Here is a 26,252-nt window from a genome sequence, read left to right as displayed (position 1 = left end):
TGTGTTATGTACACAAACCTGTCAAACTTTACAGTAAGCTTCATTGTAGACACTGAAGTCAGAGTACAATGAAAATTTGATAACAGTTTTACTGCTAGCGTTTAGCTCACATGGAAATTACTCTAATAATGCAGCCAGGCAGACCTTATTCAAATTCTATAACCATAAGAACTCCATACAAAAGGATCACTGTAATAGAAGTAACCCTTAATGCATACCGCTAAATAATTTGTTAAATTAATGTAAATAATTCATTTAGCTATTTCCACTAGCTAGCTACATCCTGATTGTAGCTTGATTTGTCTAGTGCAGTAGTTACTTCTACTTTAATTCTTTATTGATAACTGGGTCACTCATGTACAGTCAATTATATAGCTATTAACAAGTACTACCACTGCAGGAAGAGCTAATATATGAGCTACATATTGAGCTTTGCATGAGTACATGTAAATGTTTACATTATTACAAACGTCCCCAGTGTGGTTGTCTGAGGCTGTGTACGAGCTACGCATGAATGCCACTTGGTTTAACAAGAGCACTAGAGCGTACAATGAAACTTCATCAGTGACCACCAAAAAACATGGCCTCACTATGAGGTCATGAAGTACATAGACATTATTATTATGATTGGGATGGCCACTACAATGAGGTGGTTAAGGTGTATGGCCACTAAGTGAAGGGTCTTATTGTACATATCACAGCCATCGATACACTATCACATCTAACTCATCACATGTGGTAATATTAGGTGTGTTTAGATTAAGAAATATTTTAAAGTGCTGGTAATTACATCAATATTATGAATATACTTCCTAAGCACAAATTTTATACAAAAAATCTGTGGTATGTATCATACTCAGTGATAAACAAATATACAAGGATAAGTACAAATAATTAAATTGTTCTAGAGGTGTAGGGGAGTTTTACAATTTCAAGACTATTGTTAACTTTGTCAGTGACCAGAGTAGCTATTGGTCACCATGGATCCAGTTGCAGAGGAACAGCAGCTACCAAGCTCCTCTTTAATATGTTGTACAGGGGTTAATCTAGGGGGGGGCGGGGGGGGGCACAGGCCCCCTCTGGGTTAGCTATTGCCCCCCCTAGGTTTATACCTAAAGCCTTGAGAAATGGAAAGGTTTAATTGATCCCAAAGTTGTTTAATCCAATGGTCAATATTCAATGGCATCACAGTAAAATTTCACCAAAATTGAGTATATTTACACCTAAATTTTCAAAATTTTCCTGGGGGAGCATGCCCCCAGACCCCCCTAGAATCCGAAGTGACTTACTTCGCCCCCTCTAGGTTTATATTCTGGGTTGAGCCCTGTTGTATGACAAATATCTAGTTGGACACTCCTGTACGGATAGCAGGATAGCCTGCACTATTAGAAGTGACAAGCCGATTGAAACTCAGCTGTTGCATTCACAGTCCTCATGGTGCCTCCCCCTCCCAGCACATTCACTGGGATCATTCTCAGACCATCTCCCACTATTAGTAGTAGTAACAAAAACGATCCTCCCATTCCCAACCAAGATGATTCAGCAGTTACAGTATTTGTCAAAAGTCGTTATGGATAATCAAAAGTGCAAGAATGTTCTTCTGTGGTGACCCTGGCCCCCACCATTATCATAACACATGTTCTACAGTAAGTATCTAGTAGTGCTAGAAGCCACATCACAAGAATAAGTGGTATTGGGCTGCTATCCATGTGAAAAGGCTATATATGGTTCAGGTACAACACTTCTGTGAATGGGTGGCTGCAAGGAATGTCAAGAAATGGGGATATGAATATGACAATTTAATATACCTAGATGATTCTCCCACAACAAAGGCCTTTATTAATAAGCTCAATCACCAGTTGGTGACAAGCCAGCATAAATAAAGCAGTGTATGAGGCACCAGCTCCTACCAGCTACATCCAACCAATATGACAACATTCCAGAGTATCTCAGTAAGGAGGTGTCAATTGAAAGAACATGTCATCCCAGAATTCCAAATAAAGTTCTCTGTTTCTATCCTCCACTCAGGCATATACATACAGACAGTCCATTTCTATTATTCTATTATAAGTAACCAGATCTGCAAAAACTCGACACAATCGTGCAAGCCTAACTTTACAGTATAAAGCATTGAATACAATGGGTGAAATATTTGCGTATTATTGAAAAAATTCTGAAATTTAAAAAAAAGTCTTTCTTAGTGAAGGACTAACAATAAAAACCTGGATATCATCTTATTCGCCTACTCAAGAAGAGTTAGAAAATCTTCGTTTTGTTGCAGTAGACCCAAGGACAAAAAAATTGTGGGCGTTTGTTTTTGTCACACCAAAGTGATCATACACAATCAATCTTTCTTCACAAATTTCACTTTTGTATGCAATGAAGAAATGTGATAAATAGAAAAACATACCCAGTAATCAATTCCCTATTCATGGCGAACACGATGGTGTAAATTTCAACTCAGTACATCATTCTGTTCGTAAGTTACAACTGTTTTAGTAGGTGCCTGTAGTTTACTTTCCCAATACTTGCTATACAAATCAAATTTTCTGTTGTTGTTACTTGTAGGACTGTAACTCCAAAAGTTATTGGCATATGAAGCTGAAACTTTGTCAGAGGATACACTTATAAATTGTAATAAACAGGAATTTGAAAAATGCATGATTGTGTCGGGTTTTTGCAGATCCGGTCACAAAATTAAGATTGGCAGCTTTTCAAGCCATAGCTAGCTTATCTGATAGCAACAAATCAACAGGTTGCAGTATCACAAAACACAAATATCTTTTTGATGGTTCTAAATTTAAAGGTCCAGCAACCATTTGACATTCTTGGGGTTAGAGGTAGATACTGTCTTCTCACAGCTATGCCTGCCAAAGAAAAGTGAGTTTGTGGTAGAATGGAATCTTGCTGTTACGGAAAATTAGTTTGCATTTCAAGATGTACTCATATATTTTATGGGTCATGTAGTTGTGGAGTATATTCACAATCCAACTGGTTTCAGTCTACCCTCTCCTAGTCGCAGGGAAGAAGATGCAAACTGGTGGTAACTACCTTTGGATGCAACTGGAGTGGTTGAACAGTTATTTGTTCACAAGCAGCACAGCTGCAACTGCCATGTGGGCCTTCATTAGGGAAGGTGACACTAATGCACCATCATTAGTAATGCACCATCACTGGTGGGCCCCTCAGTCTAAACTGGGTGGAATGGAAGTTCTGCTAGAGACAGTGGCAGCTGTGTGAAAAACAGTATGAAAAAAATCGTTAAGTGGTTGATTGGAAGATGGGTAGCTACTGTAGCTGCAGAATTCTAAGGGGTAATTACATAATAAAATTTAGAACTGTGTTACCCAGCTCTGAAGATTAGTTACCACTGGTACAATGTGGCTCTTCAGAATGCCCCAGTGTTTGGGTTGAACTAAAGGGGCATCCCCTGTGACATGTCTCTTGTCAGTGATTACTTGTCTCTTCCGTCCAAGAACACTAGTAGAAGCTGGATTAAATTGTACATAAATATTTTACAGCACAAACTACATTGAACAGCAGAACGTAGCTACATGAAGTTCTGAATATCCTACCCACTTCAAGGAAGATTCTGTGCTACTTCAGTGTGTCTAGGTCAACATGTACAGGGTCTGGTACACACTACAATGAGATACAAGGGATGACTTCAGATAGCACATCAGGACAGTGATCCCGCTATTGACAAAATGCCCTGCCACCAGCAGGTTCTTAGAGGGTGTATAAAGAGAGGAAAGCCCACCACCCTATCATTCTGCCCTTGGAAATGTAAGGAGATATGAAGGTAGGCAGGGAATCCTTGTCCAAATAGGTGATGCCATATACTGTATTTTCCAATAACATTTGATCTCATTTTGCCATGACGGGGAAGGATTTATAAAATGTGTGTGTGGGGGGTAACTCAAGGTAATAATCTCTTGGGTGGAGGTGTGCGAAGGGGGGTCAGACACTAAAATACTGCAATTTGGAGACATTTCCGCATAAAATGCATATTTCTGTCTGTAAATATTTTATATATTGCCTTTAGATTATAGGTGTGGCTCTCCGCAACATTTGCTAATGGAAAGGTTTGGGTAGGTTCAGACAACCAAGCACATGATGCACCCTCTCACAGTTGCATGCATGATAGAATAATAATGTTGAAACTGGAAAATTTTGAAATTTGAATGATGCTAGATTGAATCTGAGAGCATTTTCAATGGAAATTGTGTACCTGAATTAAGTATACCTGTACCGGTAATAACTACACAAATAGATGAATCAAACCTTATAAACAGACCAATGCACTTCATTGTAGGTATAGGCACAGGCAGATTTGGAAAAATTCCATACTTCTATCCTAACACTGAATGTTCTATTAGAGTAGTTAGGTGACTGTTCTATTAGAGTATCTTGATCTTGTACACCTCCAATGCTGATCTGGGTCCTTGTTGCATAACCTTTAGCATAAATCCACTGATAATGCCTTGGAAAGATGTCCCCCCCCCACAAATCCACCCCTGCCAAAAGTGTGATAGCTACCTGTAGAAGCTTTAAGATAAGCAGAATGTGATTTAAATACGAACAGCTATAGAGCTGCAAAGTTATACAACTTGAATAGTAACACCCTGAATGCCAGTTGTAGCAGACATTGTAGCAGCTCCAATTGTAATAGCTACACATTGCCTACATATTGTCAGAAGATTGGCTACTGTTAGCTTACCTAACAACTTAAAAAAAATTGGCCTTGGATAAAAGGAGTTCCATGGCACCATTGAAAGCGCTTTTTGGTGGCCACTACGTGTAGCCAGGTACTCTAATATACTCAATGAAGGTCATTATCAGTTTTCCTAGGTTTTCCCACAACTACTTGTCCCATGCTTTCTTTGCCAGTCTTTGAATAGTAATATTCAAGATGAAGATGGGGCACTATTTGTAGTTACATCACTGAAGGGAGGTAAGTGTTTGAACTAAATGGAGGACTTTTACGTTCCCTCATGCTTATCAAGTTGGTATATATTTTATTCAATCTACTCTATACTTATTACACAAAAAGCGAAATGTACAGTGTTACTTATTGGGGGTATATTGTAAGTGTGACTATTATATTAGAATACTGTATACGGCTGTTGTATTAGGTGACTGCTTTATTAGAATATTTTGATATCAAGCCAACAAGGATGTGATTTTAAATATTGGTGCTTCTCACTAGCTTTTGCTGTTGAGTCAGGTATTTCACATGTAATTTACTTGCAGTGTTTTGGGAAAATCTTTTGCATGTACATGACCAACAGTCCAAATCATGGCCTTAACTAGCCAAAATATGTCATTAGCATTAATTACTTTCTTTACTTAGGAATATTGCTTTCGCTAACCACAAGTCATGCTCTCCACTGACTCCTGTACAAAAAATATTTATTCCAAAAAGTGACACTTCTTTGTACTACCACACATGCATCCCAAGTTTCTTTAGATGTTAGATGTAATCTTCCTCTTAGGAAAAGCTTTGTCTCATTGCATTTCAACGATGAGTTATAGAAGTTGTATTAAAGTACTGAATCTCATTGTCTAGTACAAAACTGCTGGTGATATTTAGTGCTAACAATAATAGTTCACCATTCTTGCCACTAGTAGCCATTCCAATCCATGTGACCATGTGACAACAGAAAATAGTACTTCTTACAGTAAATGGAATACCAGGAGCAATGATAAAGGTGCCATTTGACAACTACACTATTCCCAAACTGTGATGGCAGTGAGGAGTCAGCATATGATAGAGACTAATACTAGCTGGCAGTGATGCTACTAGGAATCTATTTGACGCTATACGTGACCATCTCAGCGAAAACCCGTCTAGTTCGCACAAGCATTCATATTGAGAAAAACGAAATTTAAAAGAATTGGTGACATTATGCGTCTTACAAAGAACATTTTATGCAAGTTTTAATCGAGCCATAACTCAGGAAAGGAAGTGCTGAATCAATTAAACCTATATACCATCTTATTCGCCTACTCATTAGGAGTTCGAAAATCTTTGTTTCATTTCTGTAGCTCAAATGGTTTGCATGTTACGTGCGTTTGTTTACGATGCGGTAGACATAAACAAAATCTTCGATAAAACTGCCTTCATACGACTATGCACAAGGGACTGCAGGGCTAAAACTATACCTTTGCTGATCTGCCAATTCATGGTGAACACTGTAAACCAAATTCCAACTTTTTAGACAAATCCAAACAAAATTTATGGCTGCTAATGTAAGCACCTGTAGTTTATTTTTAGTATGGTCACTGTACAAATCGATTTCCATGCTGTTCCTACTTTCTAGCACTGTAATTACAAAACTACTAACCATAATCGACCAAAATTTTGGTGAACCATTCCTTGGACTATGCAGATAATGCTGAGAGAATAAAAAGAAATTCGGAAGTTGTGCAAACTAGATGGGTTTTTGCTGAGATGGTCACATATAGCCCTTGGACAGCTCGTGATTGCCATACTGGTGATCTAGGCTACATCACTGGGCTATCTGTATACAGTACTCTCCTTTCATTCAGTCTTGAAAGATACAGGATTGGCATTCGTCTAGCATGGCAACAAAGTTGAGATGGCTTAAACTTGATAGTCTCACTAACTACTTGTGAAATAGCAACAATCCGCCACTCACCAATGCTTACCTATTCATATGAAATTATTAGCAATATATATGGCAGTTGTACTGACATAAACACTGCCAGTATCAATGGTAATTTAATAGTCATTGAAAGCAACATCACACTCTGAAAGCCACTTCACAACTAATTATGTCATCACACAATATTCCATAGTTTCCACTGCCATAATAAACAAAAAGGCCTATTCAACAACTCAATATCAATACCAAGTATATTGCAATGCATGAAACTGCTATATCCATGTAATTTGGTTCCCAGAATACTTGCATGTTTCCATTAGCTAACCAACAGGATACATACAAGTTCTAAGATTTTGACAAATCCAGTCAAAGTATGATTCAGTCACCAGGTAGTACACACATACCACTACATCACAAGTACAAGAGTTGTGATGTATGACCAAACTCCATTAGCATCAATTTACGTTCTCAAGTATTAATCATGGCTTCCAACAAGTGACAGAAAATATTTTAAAGGCTTTACAGCTCAAGTGGAAGGTCTGTGGACACCTGATCCTACAAGCTGTTTAAAGATTTTATATCTAAAGACGTCCAGTCACATATATAACGAAAATTTCTTGGAGCAATTGAAGTTTGGCAAATCAAAAGAAACTCGTTTGACAGAATTTCATTGGCTAATCAGTTGCCGTATGTATATCGTTCAAAAATATAGTTTGGTCACCAAACTACTTGACATGCCAATCTGCCAACCTTTAGTCTCACCACACTGCCATAGTTACTAGGGCTGGGACAAAGCTTCAAATGTTTCGTGGGTTCAAAGGTTAAGTAAATTTCGAATTATAAAAGTATCCTTCGAAGCTTCATAATGTATCCATAGTCTACGAAAGAATTACAAATAAACATCGTTATTTTTATTGCAGATCTTGCATGATCGATGTTCGTCTTTTTGCTATCGATCTTCATGTGCCATGCCTACTTTTAAACTGTCGCAGTGTAGCTTGCTACCATAGTTGTAGCCTTAAAACACCTAATAAAATGATAAATAATTCATGGAAATGTCCTTTTAGCCATTAGTTGGTGTTTACCTATGCATGATTGCAGTATAGCGGACATGCCCATTTGCAGTCGATCGATCATGCCATTCAGTACTGCTGCTATTCATTTTCCAAATGCTATCAAATAGAATTAGAAAGATAAAACTTAAGAAGGATGTGCATAAATACAAGAAAACCTGTAACTTGAAAGCTAACACCGAAGCTTCGAATATTACAACATTTTATTAGCGAACGTTCAAAGGTAAATTTCAATATTCATCCCAGCCCTAATAGTTGTATGTACTTGTTAGCCAACAAGAACAATGAAAAATTAAATAGACATGTAGTAAAATGTGTAGGATATCAAGTTACATACCAGCAAAGAGTACCTGAATAGAACATGTACATCACCATGATCATGCACATAGTAATGTACCTTTGTTGGGTTTATAAGCTAAATGGTTTCTAAGGAAGACTTTCAGCACAAATATGTCCATAGTTGGTATTACACAAGCTGTGTAATACAAAACAGGTAGAATGACAGGATATAAATTAGATAGCAAGTATTATAGCAGTTACGTCAACTTGTTAGCTAAAGTAACAATAGTTTTTTTACACCTACAGACATGTACTGTGTACCATAATATTGTGGTGCACCATTTAACACAAGCACACATGACCATGGACAGTATGACATGAAAAACAAACAATTGAACACACCAAACTATTGAATCATAGCCACTACCTCTAATGGCCAAATTCATTCTAGCAAGAGTTAATAGTGGAGAGGCTTGATACTACTCACCTCACCTGGGCACAGTGTGGAATGACTTGGAATAAAGTGTAATGTGAATTGATCAAGGGAATTTGGGCTGACAAAGGTTGGCTGGGATATATAGGATACAATGTGAATACGTTCAGGACTGGTCAACCCAACCTAACAATCACACAGCTGTATTTTCTACACTCCACAACTATTCCACAACTATTCCACAACATAATCTACAACGTATCACAAGATGTGTTAAGCTTTTGGTAGACATCCACATTTTTGTTCCACTGACGTTCAAATGAAGCACCCACTGGGATTGTACTTGGATTTTAAGTGCGTATTAAGCAGTAGTGTAATCAAGGACTAACTCAAATTCGATATCCTGGATGGGGAATTACCGAATTAAACCCCAATTGGTTGTATGCAGACTATGTCTGATTATCTGTCCAATTGCTTGACAAGGTGATGTTGTGCTAATATATAACAGTAACCATCACAATTCTTGTACCATTTTGGGGTCCAAACTTTTACCGGTACAATAGAGACTCAATGATAAATTTGTAATTACAGCACAGTAAGTTACTGCAAAACACAAAGAAATAACCACAACAAAATAATTGCATGGACATGATGGCATATAGATACAAGTGTTCAGCAATTAAACTTGTGCTCTTATTGTAATTTAGCTGGTTGGAAGTGACCGTTCTTTACAGATGGTTACTAGGACTAGTTACACTCCTCAATTTTACTTTTTATGATTCAGTTGCTCTCCCTGTAAAGTGCACTATTGGCTTATTGTGAACTTAAATATTATTTAAATCTGTGCCTGTTTGGTGCTTGCATTACTGAGATATCTCATAGCTACTAAAGAATTTTTAGTGAGTGGTTTCCTTTAATAATGAACACCTCATACCAATTATAAAAAAAAAACACCCCATTTGTAGTGATTGCTGAATACGTCATAATGATTTACCTGCTGTGTAGAGATTTCTAACTGGTGAATTAGCTCTTGTTTTTCCTCATTCCAATGTGTACGCTGGCTGAGCAGCTCTTGTAGCAAGGAAACACTGTACTCTCCTGACACATTCTTCTCCTGCAATGACTACACATAATACTATTTAATAACACAACCGCCAGTGGCAATTAAATGTTTACCTTTAACTCCTTCATTTTCTCTTCCAGCAATTTTATTTTATCATCTTTCTCTGACAAAATCACTGTAATATCCTGCAAGCCATTACTGAAAATATACAACATGTTATTGATGATGTATCACCTCCATTGATAATTCTTCAAGTTGGGTAGCCCCATTTTTACCACCACCAACCTGTTGAAACAAATGCTTAAACGATTGCATGCGTGCGTGTACATACACGTGCACCAGATTTATCCCAACGTACATACATACATACACGCACACACTTAATACCATTATTGATATCACATGTTTGTAGTGTTCCTTCTGTTCTCGTTCGTTGTCCAACTCTGATTTGAGAATCCTCAACGCTTCTTCCTTACTCTGTAGTTTTCTCTTGCATACACTCAACTACAGTGCCAGGCAGTGCCACATAGAAGTCATTAATTATGTAATTAACACTAGTCTATGTTTACATTAAATTTGCATGAGCTTCACCATACAAAGTCACTCCAGGGAAATAGTAGTCTCGCATAGCCAGACTACTTTTTCCTTTGTGTGTGGGTGGGGAAAAAAGTACTGTCACCCACCCACACAAAAGTACTGTCACCCACCTTTTTTCCCCACCCGCACACAAAGGAAAAAGTGGTCTGGCTACGCGAGACTAGGGAAATAGTGGGTTTACATCGCACTATTAAAACCAGGGTCACAAATTAATTTGACATGTCCATTTAGGGGGAAAGACTCTTAAGGTACTATATCACATATAAAGGTGTATATACACTCCTTTACAAGGAAGTTATAACAAAACGAACCTCAGTCGCTAGGGCTTCCTGGTCCATAAACAGGGACGTGACATAAATCACGATTCTCTTTTCTTATATGGCCACGAAATCATCACGTGCACAACAAATTCGACCGAAGCACCCTTAGCTATATATACCACCTCCTCTAGCTCTTCTTTAACACTTCAGCTTATCTCCAAGGATGGATTTCTGTCAGATCATAGCGTTCTGTTCTTTATTCACGTTTGTATTCGCTTCTCAAGGAGGTAATAATTTCCTGATAATTTTGGGGGCGCTAAGCACATTACATATATATTATTGCGGTGAGCATGTTGCTTTGTTGTTTTAGGTTCACTTTGTGCTGTAGTCAACTTTAACCAAGGAGGCGTAGTTGGACAAATCGTCTTCACTGAGTTGAGCAATGGCTTGATAAGGATAGACACCTCGTTCAGCTCGGGCAACGCTTCTGGCTGGCACGTGCACGAGTTTCCAGTGGACTACACAGACGATCCAGCCACAAGATGTGGGACTGACTTTGCTGGTGCTGGCCCCCACTATGACCCGTCTAACAGGTTTGGTCAAGCTACAAATTATTCTTTTGACTGCAACCCATCTGATCGTCTTAACTGTGAGGCTGGTGATTTAGCTGGTAAATTTGGTCCACTGCAAATTGGAGACTTCTCATTTGTTGACGCTGACCCTGAATTAGAACTACGTGGTCGGTTTGGTGTGATAGGACGTTCTGTAGTTGTACATGCTCCAGGTGGTGCTCGCATTGCCTGTGGTAACATCATTCTACAAGAGAACTCTTCTCCAAGAATTTTTGTTGCCACATTTGTTGGTCCTGTTGCTGGTAATATATATTTCAGACAGTCGGATGAGGAGCCTAACATTGGAACTTTCATATTTGCTCACCTATTTTACACTAATGCAGTTACTGTTTCAACAGAAGGTCACTTGTGGGGTATTCACACTAATTCCCTTGTAAGTTACTATGTAGTACACAAATGTACATGTACTAAGGATGCTTTCCTAAAAAGTCCATACTTTACTATATGGCTTAAAATTCCTAATAACTAGGCCGTAGTAACAATTTTATAAGTGTGCTGGGTCATCCACAATTAATTTGGATACATTAACCACATAATATCTTCCAGCCGAAGCCTGAAATGTGTGCTACGACTTGTCTATTTATCCCCAAAATTTTCTCAGAGTGGCTATTATAGTAAGAGTACTATGTTCTCACATGGACACCCAAAAGCAACTTGTAGTAACCCAGTATTTTGTTCACAAACACTTTAAGTATTCACCAAAAACTACAACTCACTTTTACTTTATTATGACTTTGAGGGTCAACCCAGGTTAAAGGGTTAAGGAGCTCAGGTTCAATGTGGTTCAAAGTGACCATATAAAAAGGATGTAACTTTTAGAAGTTTGAAATTCAATTGTGACAGAGGTGAAGCACCTGAGTCTAGATTCTAGTGTGAGTTACAAATCTAAAGCTTAGTATATTTTAGCATCCTGATATGATATGTATTGTTAAGGTGACATATCTCACAATGCAATTGTAATGCTATGTATCTCATAACAGAGTGCTGTGAACTACACTCAAGGGGATTGTGGCAATATTGGTCCTATGTTTGATCCTACCAACAAGACTGGTTCACCAAATTGTAGCCCATCAAACATTTCATTCTGTGCTGTGGGAGATCTTTCTAGCAAACTGGGTACCATTGAAGTTAGCAGTAATCCAGTCAGCAATGGAATCAATGCTTGGACTGATGGCAATCTTTTCAATTATGATATTAGAGGTTTAAATGTTGGCTTGCATGAAAGAGGTGGTGGAACAACACTACTGGCCTGTGCCCCAATAGTTGAATTAATAGGAGATCGTGCTTCTGGTGAGCTTTCAGGTCGTCTCCAAAGTGGACGTATATCGCTGATTAGCCAGTTCACACTAAGCCAGCAATCTCCTTTTGACTCCACTGTATTGTCAGGTGATGTTGGTACAATTAATGATGACGGTAACATCAGGGTACCAAGAGATACCACTTGCTATAGTCCTAACATATTTACTCCATTTCAACCATTTCAAATTGGCGTTAATCCTACAGACACTTTAGATACTGCAAGTGTTGGCGACTTACCGGCAAAACGTGATATTGCAGAGGAAAGCTTTACACAAGACACAATCCTTCCACTGTCCAATAGATATTCTGTTCTCGGACACAATTTCGTTGTAAACACAGCTGATACTTGTGGTACACTTAATTTCTATACCAATGGAAGCATCACAACTGTACGGGCATCTGCTGTCTTTGACAGCTCCACGATGACAGGGTCTGTTGACTTGGTGAGTGCTCACTATACCATATGCTGTTTAGAGGTTAGAATATACTTTTTGTAGATTCAAGTGCGGACACTGTCTAATGGTATGTACATACCTGGACCGACTCTTGTTTACTGGAACATCAGGTACAACGATGACACACAGGAGGTATGGTATGACTAACACAGTGCAGCAATGTACTTATTATTGATGTACATATTAGACAACTACTGGTCATAATTGGCATGTACATGTCTACCGTACCAATGATACAAGTCCCTCTACCACATGCAATGGTGTTGTTGGTGGACATTTTAATCCTTTCACAGTATCAGTCGGTGACGATGTGGAGAGACAAGTTTGTAATGAGTCAACTGGTTCACGTTATCAACTCAGGTTTGACAATTGTTAGAAATGATTCATGCATAGTTGATCTTTGCAGGTGTGAGCTGGGTGATCTTAGTGGTAAACATGGTGGCTTATCCATTATGGCCACAGATAACCAGTTCACTTCAGTTGCCACTGATTCTAATCTACCACTGGTTGGACCTTACACAGGTAACATATGTCCACACTTCCCACTAATATAATATCTATTGTTATACTGTAGTTCTTGGACGTTCTATTGCCATACACTCACACATAGACAGTGCTGAGATCATTGCTTGTGCTAACATTGAACCAGACATCTTATCCAGAACAACATTGCGGATGGCATTTGAAGTACCTGATACTAGTATTGATATTCGGTAGGTTCAGGGTGAGAATTAGAAAAACTTTTTTTTAATTACACATGTTGTCTCACAGTGTGTTACTACCAGTTGCAATAGTTGATGTACTGAACACTACTGATGTAGAATATGGAGAGGTGTTGGTTTATGAGCTGGATACTCGAAGTGTACGTTTTAGTTTCGTTGAGTGCAACATTGTTACACTGAGATTTACTGACTTTAAAGGTATAACGTCAGTGATTTGTGTGTGTACTATGTAATACTATATAGTATATAGTCATGTTGCCATGTTTGTCTGTCTTTGATGTCAGTGTTAATTCTTCTTGTTACTCGTGTAGGAGGCAATCCTGAAGCCTTAGCAACTCGTGTTCGGGCACTGAATCAAAACAGTCTGCCGTCTGTGTACCAGAATGGAGCTTGCCCATTGTTAGATTTGGGAACAAGTAACAGTGGGAAGAGTCACTTCGATCAACAACAAACTATTCTCCTTACCATCTTCTTACTAATTGTCATGGTTGTATTTCATTAAAATTTGCATATGTAAATTACTCAGTAAGTCATTTAGAAATGTTTACTTGTTTTCTTGACCATTTTTCGGTAGCTATAGTTGTCTGATCACAAATCAAAGTAAAACGTGGGCGCGTATTCCTCCGAGAATGTTAGTATAACTACGCGGGCTCTACGTATCGCTCCGTGTTCATTTCCGTATACTACAATTGGGGAGTGGCTGTTAAAGATGGTGGTTGCATTGATCGCTCTTCTTTGCTTGTTCGCCGGCGCGAGCAGTCAACGTACGTTGTTATCACCGATACTGTGTTTCAGTTAATCTAGCATGGAAGTGTTGTGAATGTGTTTTGCGTGTCTGTTGTAAAGTCTTATCGTGTCTTAACACGTATTTTGATTATGCACACACCAGCTCAAGGCACCCTAACATTATAGCGATTTCTTTAAGTGTTTAGGAAGGTTACATTGTATGTACCGCTGAGTGATATACAGCTGTGGTAAACAAGCATGCTTCAATGCCATGAATATCTTATCCACTATATATAAGGTGAACGCCATACCGCAGACTCAATTGACACCTTGGTGAGGTGTTAAACTTTAATTATACGCTACTACCCTGTCATTTGATTATACAATTAGATATTCATTAGTGCCTTGTGATTTACAGAAGCCAGAGTACTGTTTAACCAGGGAGGTGTTACTGGATGGATTGTCTTTGATCAACTGATGAATGGTTCCATTGTAATTTATACTGGTATTAGCAGTGAGCAGTCATTGGGAGGATGGCATGTACATGATTTCCCTGTGGACTTCACCACTGATCCAGCTGCAAGATGTTATGGTACCGGTGGCCATTACGACCCATCTAACAGATTCGGATCATCTTCTAATTATTCAGCTGATTGTACTGTAGACACTCCTTTGGGTTGTGAGGCCGGTGACCTGTCAGGAAAATTTGGCAGTCTTATGACAACTGGAAATGCTTCATATGTGAGCACTGATGATGAGCTCCAGCTGCAGGGTCGGTATGGAATCATTGGTCGCTCAATTGTAATACATAACCCTGATGGAAGCCGTCTTGCTTGTGGCAACATTGTGATTGATGATTTCCCAAACGTTTACATGGTCACATTTGTTTCCCCAATAGCTGGTTCAGTATATTTCAGACAGTCCACCAGCACACCAAGTGTAGGGACCTTTGTGTACTCCTCTGGTCTGTATTATGTCAATGGTCAGTCAACATCAACCAGAAACCACGAGTGGCACATTCATGTCAACAATGTAAGTTTGTTACCAAACTGTGGAATGTTTTATTGACTTGATAATTACTGTGTTTGTACTACATGTAGCCTGGATTTAGATATGTGATGGGTAACTGCAGTTTAGCTGGACCACACTATAACCCTGAGAACATTGATATGATGGCCGATGACTACACAACTAATTGTAATCCAGCTAACATCAACAACTGTGGAGTTGGAGATTTGTCAAACAAATTGGGCTTGTTGGAAATTGCTTCTGATCCTAGTAGTGTCACCCAACATGCATGGACAGACGGCAACCTTCACATGTATGACATAGTTGGTCGTACAGTTGCTATTCATATGGAAGAGAGAGGACAGCCAATAATTGCTTGTGCCCCACTTGTACCACTTGCCCCAATACGAGCCAATGCCTACAGACCACCCGATAATTCACTGTTCACTGTTGGCCAGTGGTCTCCGTATGATGAAACTAAGGTCACTTCAACAGTTGATCTTGCTGATAACTCATATCAGATCAACAGAGATGGTAACATCAGGGAATCTAGCAGTAACACATGTTACAGCAATATGGTGTACAGTCCTTTTGATTTGTTAGACACTGTGTCAACTGAGGACTCCTATGATGTTGGGAATATCACTGGAAAGTATATAGCGAGTATGGCTGATGGTATGACATTTAGCAGTTACTTGTTCCCACTGTTCAATCGCTACTCCACCCTGGGACACAACATTATGGTGGATGCTGACACATGTGGTACCCTCAACCCATATGGTAGTTCTGTTAGTGTGGTACAAGCTTGGGTCAACTTTACCAGTTCCATGATGAACGGATGGATCACTTTTGTAAGTGGACTATGTTATGACATACTAGACTATTCTATTGTTTACCACTACACAGCGTCAAATTTTAACTATGCAAGATGATGGCTCATATGCAACAGGACCTACCCTAGTCAACTATCGTTTTGCTTATGCTACAAATGGGATGGCACAAGTGAGTTATTCATGTATTATCAATTATTGTGTGATCAGGTGACAATCTCTCACAGACTGATGGTCACAACTGGCATGTCCATAGAGATCGTACTGGAGTGGATGGGCCAACCCCAACATGTACTGCTATCCTGGGCCACTATAATCCATATGATGTGGACCTGGCTAGTAACTATCCTGAAGTGTGTAATTCTAGTGATACCAACTACTACCCTCTGAGGTTAGTGGTAGGTGATCATGTTAACTAGGATCATATTTTTATGTTGTTAGGTGTGAAGTTGGTGATCTGAGTGGAAAACATGGAAGATTGAGCATCAGAGCTACAGGAACTGAAGAAAGAACCTTAGTATACTATGATCCAAACTTGCCACTGGTTGGACCCTATACAAGTAACTACTACAAGTGTATATAGTCAGTGATGTATTACTGTAATGGTTGATTGTAGTTCTGGGCCGATCAATTGCTGTGCATACTCCAGAAGGACCATATTTGGCTTGTTCCAATATTGAACCAGCAGTTCTCTCTAATATTGATAGACAGTTAACTTTCCCTGACCTTCCTGCTGATGCGATGGATCTCAAGTGAGACTTGATCTTGTAGTGAATGAAGTTAACTGGCTCCTCTTTCTCTGCAGGGTGGAACTTCCTGTTGCCATAGTAGACACATTGAATAACATTAACTTGATGTATGGTGAAGTGTTAGTGTATGATGTTGATGTCAGTGCTGTGAGCGGTAGAAATGTTAACTGCACTGTTGTGACTTTACGTTTTACTGAGTTCAGTAGTAAGTAAAATACTCTGTGTGTGTTTGTGTGTGTGTGTGTGTGTGTGTGTGTGTGTGTGTGTGTGTGTGTGTGTATGCACACACATGCACATGTGTGTAGTGTATGCATATAATGTGTGGTGTATATGTAGTTCGCGTACAACAGAATTGAAACCAAATTAGATCACCTCTGAGTTTTCTCTGACATTTGTGACTGTCTCTGGGAAAACCAATCTTATTGCCTATCAAAAAAATGTCAGTTTTAAGTATTTAATGTGTTGTAGTTTGACAATGGTCAAAGCTACGTGTAGAGGGAATTATAACGGTCGGTCAACGGACATTTACCAAGCATACAAGGCATGTGTCCTAGCATACATATTAAGTCAGACAATGATTGTCCGATCACATGACAACTTACCTCACACTCCTATATATATACAGTATAAGTTATAAACCAACCTAGCTACAGCAGTAGCAATAATATATACCTAGCGAGTTATCTAGCCATTGTAGTTAACTATAGTATATATAATACACTGCTGAATTCTCAAGACTGAAGCATGTATGGATGGGAACGGAAGGAAGTGACCAATAGAAAATGGCTAATAAAAGTTCATTATATAACTAAATGAGATAATGTCACCAAAATATCATTCTTTGCACTGTTTGAATTGTAGTGTTGCTGGATTAAACCACAAAAAGATCGAAATACTCTAATAGAGCAGTCGAACAATTTTATTGTCACGATTAGCAACTGAAGTAATGCCGCAATTTTCAAAACAGACTTAACTAATTATTAACTAACTACTTTGACAAAGATAAAAAGTTTACAAAGCATATTTATAAGACAGTGACTCAGCTGCAGAGCTTTGGAATGCTACACCCATAGCTTCAAGGATGACGGAAGTTACATGTTGTTGTTATTTTATGGGCTGGAAAAATCACATTGCCAGGGCTAGCTAGGCTGTATGCCTATATCAGGATTAATTATCTAATCATTGCTTTATTTTTCTAGTTGGTTGGATGGTTGTCATATTATGCTTATTCGGAAGGGACAATAATTATGGTGTATCATGAGCTCTATAGCAGTGTCTTCACTTCTCTCAGTCCTCTGCTCATGTGCTACTTCAGCTTGTACACCTATTTGAAGTAAAAAACATCAACGCATTTAAATGTAATTTAGATAATCGTATTTGTCTATCTAAGCATCTAACCAAGATTTCCCTGGGAGAATTTCCATTCCTTGCAATGTCCGACCATCTTAGGCTCTGACTAACAGTTTGTTAGGACGAATGTCCTTGCAGTCTTTAAGAGTTATAATCCCCTCTGGCTATGTGTACCAAGTTTTCATACTGATCCTTACCTCCAGATTATCCACTAAGTTTCCTGCCATTCTAGACTGTATAACGCAAGTTCTAATGAGGGTGGAGGGGAGTTGTTAGAAAATTTTATGTAATATTTTCTTTGATGTCTGAGGTTATAGAAGCCTTTGGCGGGGTTATACTAAATAGTAATCAATTATTGGGTTTTCCTTGTACATCACCTTTCTTCACTACATACAAAAGTGAAATCAGTGAAGAAAGATCGATTGTGTACTACCATTTCGACATGATGTAAATAACTTGCATATCCTTGGGTCTACTGCAGTGAAACAAAGCTCCTCTTGAGTAGGCTAATAAGATGATATCCAGGTATTTATTGTTAGACCCTTTCTTCACTAAGAACAAAGCATTCAGCTTTACACTACACATTTTGGCTTGCGTGATTGTGTCAGGGTTTCGCAGATCTATCACATTTGTGGAAATATTCCCTTTGAAATATTTATTCAACGCATTTATGCAAAATCATATTGTTTATACTATGGCCAAGTCACCTGAGCCCCCACCAAAATATAGTCATATCAAAGAGGTGAACATGTGTTCACTCCTAATGGTTTTGTACTGGAACAAGCATGTTTTCATGTTGTAAACATGTTTGCATGTTTTCAAGTTGTAAACACCATTGCATGACTGAATAGACCATATTCCAAATGATGTCACAAAATAAAATGGCAGCGGCTATTTGGGGCATTCTAACAATTTCGAGTGAAAGTTCTAATGGGGCTTAAAAGTTTCAAATCACTATTCAATCCAATATGTAATGAGTTACTTTTAAAAAGTAATTGCCCCAACACTGAAGATCAGGGATGAATTTACACCAATATATAAGTCTCAAAACTGGCTAAAATTAACAACACAGGTCTTTATTCCACACCATGGAGCTATACACATACCACCCCCAGGCTGGCCAGAGCTCCATTAATGCCCCAGACCACTCATATAGATCCAAATTTGCTGAGAGAGGTGAAAGGGAATTTACACTGTAAAATGGTCTGTCATGACTGAGACAGCAGATTTCCTAATAATACAGTCATACATACTTGTCTCAGTCTAATGCGTACTCACATCAGCTCTAGGTAATGATATGCTATATTGGTTTGTGTTCAAGCACTTCATAGTGCTGTGAATGCCAGAACTGTTTATCAAAAAAAAAGTGCTTTGATAGGGCAAGAAAAAGTGAATTATGAGGTTTCAAAAGACTATAGACCGTATTCCAAACGACATCACACAAATTTTCTATTTGGGGGACTCTTGTACTTTCGAGTATTATTACCAACGGCGATCGAGATTTTGAAGATTGATATAGAGGCTAACAAACAAGATATCGAGGCGAAACTACCAGGTTCGGTTATTACAGCAAAGAAACAATAGTATTTCTTCTAAACTTTGAAAACCAGCTGAAAAATTACTAACCTGGCGTTAGAGAATAGATTTTATACCCTTATAACTGTACCTGTTAGTTTTAGGTCAATGTCTTCTTCCAGATAATTTATGTTGCACCCTACAATCGGGAAAGTAGCAAAATGGCAAAATCGCTCAGCCCTAACTAAAACTATTTGGTTACAGTTACATATTACCCATAAATTAAAGTAACTATCATAATATTATTATTTTGTGTCCACAGCCTTAAGCTGTCACGTGTGCAACTAACGCCTTATCACGTGACATGATTACGTTGTTGGAATCTTGGTTATATTTGTGTTCAAGAGAAGAAAACGGTCAGTAAGCTTCATTCATTAATTTCATTTTGAGGTGGACTTTGTTACTTTGTTGTGGCTGGATGTTAGATTACTAACAAGATAAGTAACTTTGTTACTTGTAGTAATAAAATAATAATAATAAGATTCATTACAGTAACTTCATTACTTTGGTAACGCGTTACACTTGTAAGTAAAGCAACTCAAGTTATATTACTAGCATATTTTGTTGTATAGCCACTTTCTCTTGGTTTCTATGCTATTAGAGACTCAAGGAAGATGTGGGCAAGGCTAACCCCAACAAACTTAATTACCGGGGCCGCTAAACCAGCAAACTGCATGCTAGCATTGGGATTTATCCTTTAGTCGAGTTGATCATGTCAGTGCCACTGCACCGGTGTGACATTCATAACTGTTGTGTAACTAGTGCCAATATCAAGTAGTTACTATGCCAAGCTAAAAAGACGCTTGTCTTGTCCAGAATGTAAGCTATTAACTTGAGAAGCAAATTGTAAGTGCTAGCATCAAGATTTATCCTTCGAGTTTGTTGTGTCAGTGCCACACCGTGCTGGACATTGGTCTATTAAATGAATGCCTAGACTATCTGAACGCTATTGATGCCTGTCTTGTCCAGAAAGTAAGCTAACAGCAAGAGTTCATAACATTTGTATGCGCACCATACAAATATTATGAACTCTTGCTAACAGTAAGGACATTTTGTTTTTAGGGACCCACCAATTATGCTGGCATAATAATGAACATAATAGGTGCCTGAAAGCATTGACCATAATACTAGCATAATAGATAGAACACCTGTGCAATACTTGCTTATCAAAATACATATCACACAAAAAAGATTGATATACTCTAATAGAACAGTCAATAACAATCAGGTAGCTGACTGTTCTATTAGAGTATATTGATCTTTTCTGTGACATGCATTTTGACAAGCAAAGATTTACAGTCTCTGAACAGCCACTTACTGTTCTCTCATAAAGTACAAAGTTATTAGAAAAGCATGGGAACTGAAGTATAAATGTGACCAGGCCTGCGAAAATAGGGCATGTGGGCACTAACTACACCTTGTCACATAACATCTTGTATCTCAATGCTGATATAGGATATGTTTATTCTGTAACTTTTATGTTAAAGCCAACTAAATTGTTAATAAGTGCTGAAAATTTCATGGCCAAACAATAATGGAATACAAAGTTATGACGCATCAAACTTTTAAATAGTAGGCAATTTTTATGTGCCCACATGTCCTATTTCGCAGGCCCAGTCACAAATATTGAGCATAATTTGAGCATAATAGGTAAAATAATGAGTATAATCAGCAGGTCCCTATTTGTTTTTGGCTTCGCCGAAATGTAGTATACTACTGATGAGACCACAGGTCACTATCCCTATTATGGCAAACACGATGGTGCAAATTTAACTTTTTATTTGTAGGTTACAATGGTTTTAGTAAGCGCCTGTAATTTTCTTGCTGTACAAATCAGTCTGTTGTTGCTACTTTTGTAGGGCTGTGACTCCCAAAATTATTGGTGTATGAGGCTGAAATTTTTCCAGAATAAGTATTTAATAAACAGGAATTCCAAGAATGCAAAATTGTGTTGTAAATAGCTGTAAATTCACAAAAATCGTGAACAAGCTTATGATCAAATGCTCTAATGTAGTAGTCGAGAATAATATCAACACTAATCACAATCATATACTAGCTTACATGTATTCATATTAAAACTTCTAGTTCTTTTTCTTTGGTATGTTTGTTCCTTGATAGTTTCATATTTGGTTTGGGTGTTACGACAATTTGACAACTAAGTGAATATGTAGTGTTGAAATGTCAGATAGGAGCAATACATGTCAAATTATATATCACTACTTTTCTTCATTAAAACAGCACTCTAAACAAGTAAATTCTAGCATAATTTACAGTTTGTCGTACCTGTAGATTGTGTACGTAAGTATTAAACTTTAGTCCTACCTAACTGGGAAAGAACAAATGATGCCTAACAATGACCTTGTCTCACATAGTGGGTGTAATCTAGTGATGCTTCAGGCTCTCAATTTTATTTAATTGTTATCAAAACTTTGTACGGCCCCTACATCTAATACTATCTGAATTGTCCATGGCTCTGTTCAAGTTATATGAAAGGTTGATTATGCCTGCAACATTCTAGCAGTATTAGGTGTATGTGTGTCAATTGTGCTAGAACAATTTTGGGGCATAATATCTACCATTGATATTCTGCCTTAGCTGAACCCATAGCAGATTCTTCAGGAATAGAGAAGAACAAGTTGTGAGTAGGACAGTTGGCCACATCATTTAGCAGTTCACTAGATGTGATATCTATGACAACTGTATAATGTGTTGTGGTCAATGATGTCATGAACAATGACACTAATCACAACTGAAACCCTCAGAAATGCTGTGGTTGTGCTTATCGACTGGCAACAGTTGATGTTGTTGATTTTAATAGGCAATAACCACTGCTAAAACATGTTCATGGTTCACAGTTTGCAAATGTTTCAGTGTATCACTTGCCACAAATGAAGAAATGTGTCTAATTTTTCAAGTAGTTTACCAAACCATTTTAGAGGGGACATACATTTATAATTGAAAAGTGCCACCCAGTATGAATAGGGTCTTGTTTACAAGACCAACAATCTCTGGTGTGCAGTATGTGGTGATATAGAAATGTAAAAGGTACGACTTAAGAATGAAGGTTTTATTTTTTGAGAGGGGGAGAATCTGCCTTTTCTGGGAGAGAGTATCCCACATAAAATGTCAGGATTGATACATTAGCAACATTGATCTGGTTTCAACCCTCTGTGTGTGTTGTGTATGGGTTTGGGTCTGTTCACTACATATTACTATACTACAGGTGGTGGTGATCCAGATTCTACAGCCAGGTTGGTGAGGGGACTCAATCAGAACAGATTACCACAACAATATCGTCTCGGTGCCTGTTCGGGTGGTGCCTCTGTGATGAAACCATTCTTCTTTCTTACTGCAGCATTTGCAATGGTGGTGTTTGCTTTAGCTAACATTATTTAGTGATAGTTATATTCTAATAGTGACTTGAGATTTATTTATGCATTAATTGCCTTGTATATCTAATAGATGTAACTGGTTTATTTACACATTTGAGATTACTGATGTTTTTGTCACGTATGGTGGATGGGACTCTCAGCATAATTATCCAACATTTCACATCAGATGTGGGTGCCAGAATCATAGCTACAGGTGTAAGAAATGTTACAAGCTTGTGATCAATTAGGCTTCTTGACCAATTAAGCATTACATAGTTGGATATGGGCCTCTTATATAGAACTACAAAGGGTGTGTACTCACACACATATCACATTATAATTACCTGTGTCTCATCAGCTCTGTGATCATGAGTTGAGTTACTATAATTATACAACTCCCTTATTTGAGAAAACGGTTTTTTGTGCACAAATGTGTATAGCTTGAAAGCTACAAACTAATATTTTCAATGGTTTCAATATTGGCAGCTTCACATCACCTCACCATTCCTAGATCTCGTGTGAAGTTCACAGGAGTGACACTAGGTAATGGAGCCTATGGGAAAGTGTCTGAAGTGGAATACAATGGAAAGTTGTGTGCTGGTGAAGAAATTCACTCAGTACTACTCCAGCTAGCTAGCCCAACAGAAGCAGCTAAAATAAAGGATGACTTACAAGAATGCCATCTCTGGAGTACGATACGTCACCCAAACATCGTGTCATTCCTTGGAGTATATTATCCTTTCAGTGACGAGTCGGGACTGCCCGTTATGGTGATGGAGAAGATGCAGGAGAGTGTGACGTCACTGGTAGAGAAGCATGATAATATTCCATAACTGGTGAAACTGTCAATACTACATGATGTGTCTCTAGGACTGAGATATCTTCATGGTCACAATCCCCCAATTGTCCATAGAGACTTGACCCCTAATAACATCCTGGTGACCCCTCATCTTGAAGCAAAGATCACAGATCTTGGTGTGGCAAAGATGATGATGACAGGGAATAGAAGGACGATGACTAAAACTCCAGGAAATTCTGTGTTTATACCCCCCAAGGCATTAGATGATAAGCCAGTTTATGGACCACCATTAGATGTGTTCTCTTTTGGTGGAGTGATCCTCCACATCGCTAGCCGGCAATGGCCTTCTCCAAAGTCATGGTCAGAGTTTGATCCCAAGACAGAGAAACGTGTAATTCTATCTTCAGAAGTAGAGCGACGTCAACAGTACATAGACATGATGACTGGAAGTGATGCAGATTTGAAGCCATTAGCTATGTCATGTTTAGAGGACATTGCAAGATTACGTCCTCCAGCAGCAGACATGTCTGAGAGGATCAAGATGATGAAGGAAGAGTACAGCAAGAAGACCACTCGTGATATGGGATGGATCCCTTGTCATGGTTGGCTGAGATCAAACTGTCACCACAGTTAAAGGTTTGTTTACAAAGTTCAGTGTGTTAGTGTAGATGTAATATTGTTTATTGCATGTAGCAACAACTGGCCTTAAAAGAATCCACCATACTCGACTTGTTTGGTGGACCAGTTAATATCCAGTGGAAGAGTGAGCCTCAGCTCCAGTGGGTAGAGCATTGCATGCTGTTGTATTGTATAATGGAGCAATCTATGTGGGAAGTGGTTTTAATAATGATGATGATGATGGTTTTTTCACAGTAAACATTTACCATCCAGACACTAACAAATGGGACACTATTGACTCTCCACATGCAGCTTTTGCCATGACTGTACTAATAGATAAATTGCTTATTGTTGGTGGAGTTATAGGAGTAGTAAGGTTACTAACAAGGTACTTGTGCAGGATAGTGGCCAATGGAAAGACTACACAGAAATGCCTACAGCAAGAGGTCTGGTCACTGCTGTTAGCCACCAATCAATGATGATAGTGATGGGTGGTAATGATGATGGTGATAACACACTCAGTACCACTGAACTTCTGGTCAATGGTTCAAATGTGATGATCTTCCTCAGCCACTTCCTTTTTCACAAACAGTCATAGTAGGTGACATGCTGTATGTGTTAGATGGACAGAATGAAGACGGCATTTTCTCTACAGCAGTGTATGCTGCTCCTCTTAATAATTTGTCTTGTCACCAACTAAAGCGGCAACGTCTTGTAGATACTCCATGGGGTGGTCTAGCTGCTGTTAGTCTGAAGAACAAATATTTGTTAGCAGTAGGAGGAGTCAAGGAAACTAATCAAAATATAGTACCTACTAATGAAGTTTTCACCCTCAACTCTACAGCTACTACTTGGACACTCACTACAACTATCTCATTGGAGGTAGCATTCTCAGCTGTGGTGTGTGATAACAATTCCAGGCTAATAGTGATTGGAGGCATGAAAGGAGATGGTAGCATTATTAACAAAGTACATATCGGGTCATTCCAACAATAAAATGTTTTCATGTAGCTTCTTGTTTATTTGTACTCTGAGACTATTAGCTATAATTTCCTAAACACTAAAATAATTATAATGTATTGAGTTGTACTACTTATTAAATTGAGTATTACAAATATTATGCACAACGTATACAGTAGAAGTTCTGCATGTGACCATAAAAGAAAATGAGAAATTTTCAGATAGTTGATGAACATGTGGCTGAAATGTTTCATGGTGGTGTTAGTCTAGTCGAAATTTTGTGAACCTAGTAATCTCAAGAACTATGAAGTTTTTTTTCTGATTTATGTTCCAAGGTGGTTCTAGAACAGATTCAGCTTGGTTGCCCAAGTGGCAACTTTGGGCAACTCTAGAAAATTGGCGAAAATTTATATGCAGGAAGTCATAAATTTACATATGAGCTAGTGTTCATAACTCTTCGGGATTTTATACAATCAAAGTAATTTTGGCACCATTGAATTCAGCACATTTTTCTGCACAAGATGATACTAATTTGAGGTCAAAAAACAAATTACGTAATTGGTTGCCATGGTAACGGACGTTCTATATTAATTTTTAAAAGGGAGCAGAAGAGTAGCTACCACTCGTTTTCAGACTTAAGTTTTGGTTGTATGATAATCTACAAGGTTTGATATTGGATCAGGAGTAGAGTAAGTGTAGATTTGATGCATTTGGCTGGTTTTCTAATTAATGCAGTACGTTTTTCTGTTTCATTTTTGTAAACTTTACTTTCAACTTTAAAAAAATTGTTTTTTAGGTGTTTGACATCCTGCAATACATATTTC

General features: G+C 38.3%; 3 protein-coding genes across 3 annotated transcripts; all 3 read left to right on the top strand.

The window, feature by feature from the left end:
• The first annotated feature begins 10,508 nt into the window (after positions 1-10,508).
• On the top strand, positions 10,509-14,002 carry LOC136269247 (uncharacterized). The gene is made up of 9 exons (XM_066064772.1): positions 10,509-10,621; positions 10,705-11,339; positions 11,947-12,708; positions 12,763-12,852; positions 12,908-13,080; positions 13,127-13,242; positions 13,295-13,433; positions 13,492-13,640; positions 13,754-14,002. Exons 1-9 carry the CDS (start codon positions 10,558-10,560, stop codon positions 13,942-13,944), a joined length of 2,319 nt encoding a protein of 772 aa, XP_065920844.1. The 5' UTR covers positions 10,509-10,557; the 3' UTR covers positions 13,945-14,002.
• A 91-nt stretch (positions 14,003-14,093) lies between these two features.
• LOC136269248 (uncharacterized) lies at positions 14,094-23,189 on the top strand. The gene is made up of 9 exons (XM_066064773.1): positions 14,094-14,206; positions 14,587-15,200; positions 15,269-16,027; positions 16,083-16,178; positions 16,234-16,397; positions 16,448-16,566; positions 16,623-16,758; positions 16,812-16,960; positions 22,904-23,189. Exons 1-9 carry the CDS (start codon positions 14,152-14,154, stop codon positions 23,074-23,076), a joined length of 2,265 nt encoding a protein of 754 aa, XP_065920845.1. The 5' UTR covers positions 14,094-14,151; the 3' UTR covers positions 23,077-23,189.
• Positions 23,190-23,390: 201 nt separating this feature from the next.
• Positions 23,391-25,587, top strand: LOC136236435 (uncharacterized). The gene is made up of 2 exons (XM_066026588.1): positions 23,391-24,486; positions 24,544-25,587. The coding sequence occupies exon 1, from the start codon at positions 24,038-24,040 to the stop codon at positions 24,482-24,484; it is 447 nt and encodes a 148-aa protein (XP_065882660.1). The 5' UTR covers positions 23,391-24,037; the 3' UTR covers positions 24,485-24,486; positions 24,544-25,587.
• The last annotated feature ends 665 nt before the right edge of the window (positions 25,588-26,252 follow it).

The sequence above is a fragment of the Dysidea avara genome, chromosome 10 (genome assembly GCF_963678975.1).
Source record: "Dysidea avara chromosome 10, odDysAvar1.4, whole genome shotgun sequence".
Lineage (NCBI taxonomy): Eukaryota > Metazoa > Porifera > Demospongiae > Dictyoceratida > Dysideidae > Dysidea > Dysidea avara.
This window is presented reverse-complemented; position numbering and strand designations above follow the sequence as displayed.

What these genes read in the sequence shown, in the direction of transcription:
- LOC136236435 (XM_066026588.1), top strand. Translation starts at nt 24,038, where the DNA reads ATGATGATGACAGGGAATAGAAGGACGATGACTAAAACTCCAGGAAAT.
- LOC136269247 (XM_066064772.1), top strand. Translation starts at nt 10,558, where the DNA reads ATGGATTTCTGTCAGATCATAGCGTTCTGTTCTTTATTCACGTTTGTA. An exon ending in GATACTAGTATTGATATTCG is followed by an intron (nt 13,434 to 13,491) that starts GTAGGTTCAGGG and finishes GTTGTCTCACAG; the next exon opens with TGTGTTACTACCAGTTGCAA. An exon ending in GAGATTTACTGACTTTAAAG is followed by an intron (nt 13,641 to 13,753) that starts GTATAACGTCAG and finishes TTACTCGTGTAG; the next exon opens with GAGGCAATCCTGAAGCCTTA.
- LOC136269248 (XM_066064773.1), top strand. Translation starts at nt 14,152, where the DNA reads ATGGTGGTTGCATTGATCGCTCTTCTTTGCTTGTTCGCCGGCGCGAGC. An exon ending in ACTGGTTGGACCCTATACAA is followed by an intron (nt 16,567 to 16,622) that starts GTAACTACTACA and finishes GGTTGATTGTAG; the next exon opens with TTCTGGGCCGATCAATTGCT. An exon ending in ACGTTTTACTGAGTTCAGTA is followed by an intron (nt 16,961 to 22,903) that starts GTAAGTAAAATA and finishes ACTATACTACAG; the next exon opens with GTGGTGGTGATCCAGATTCT.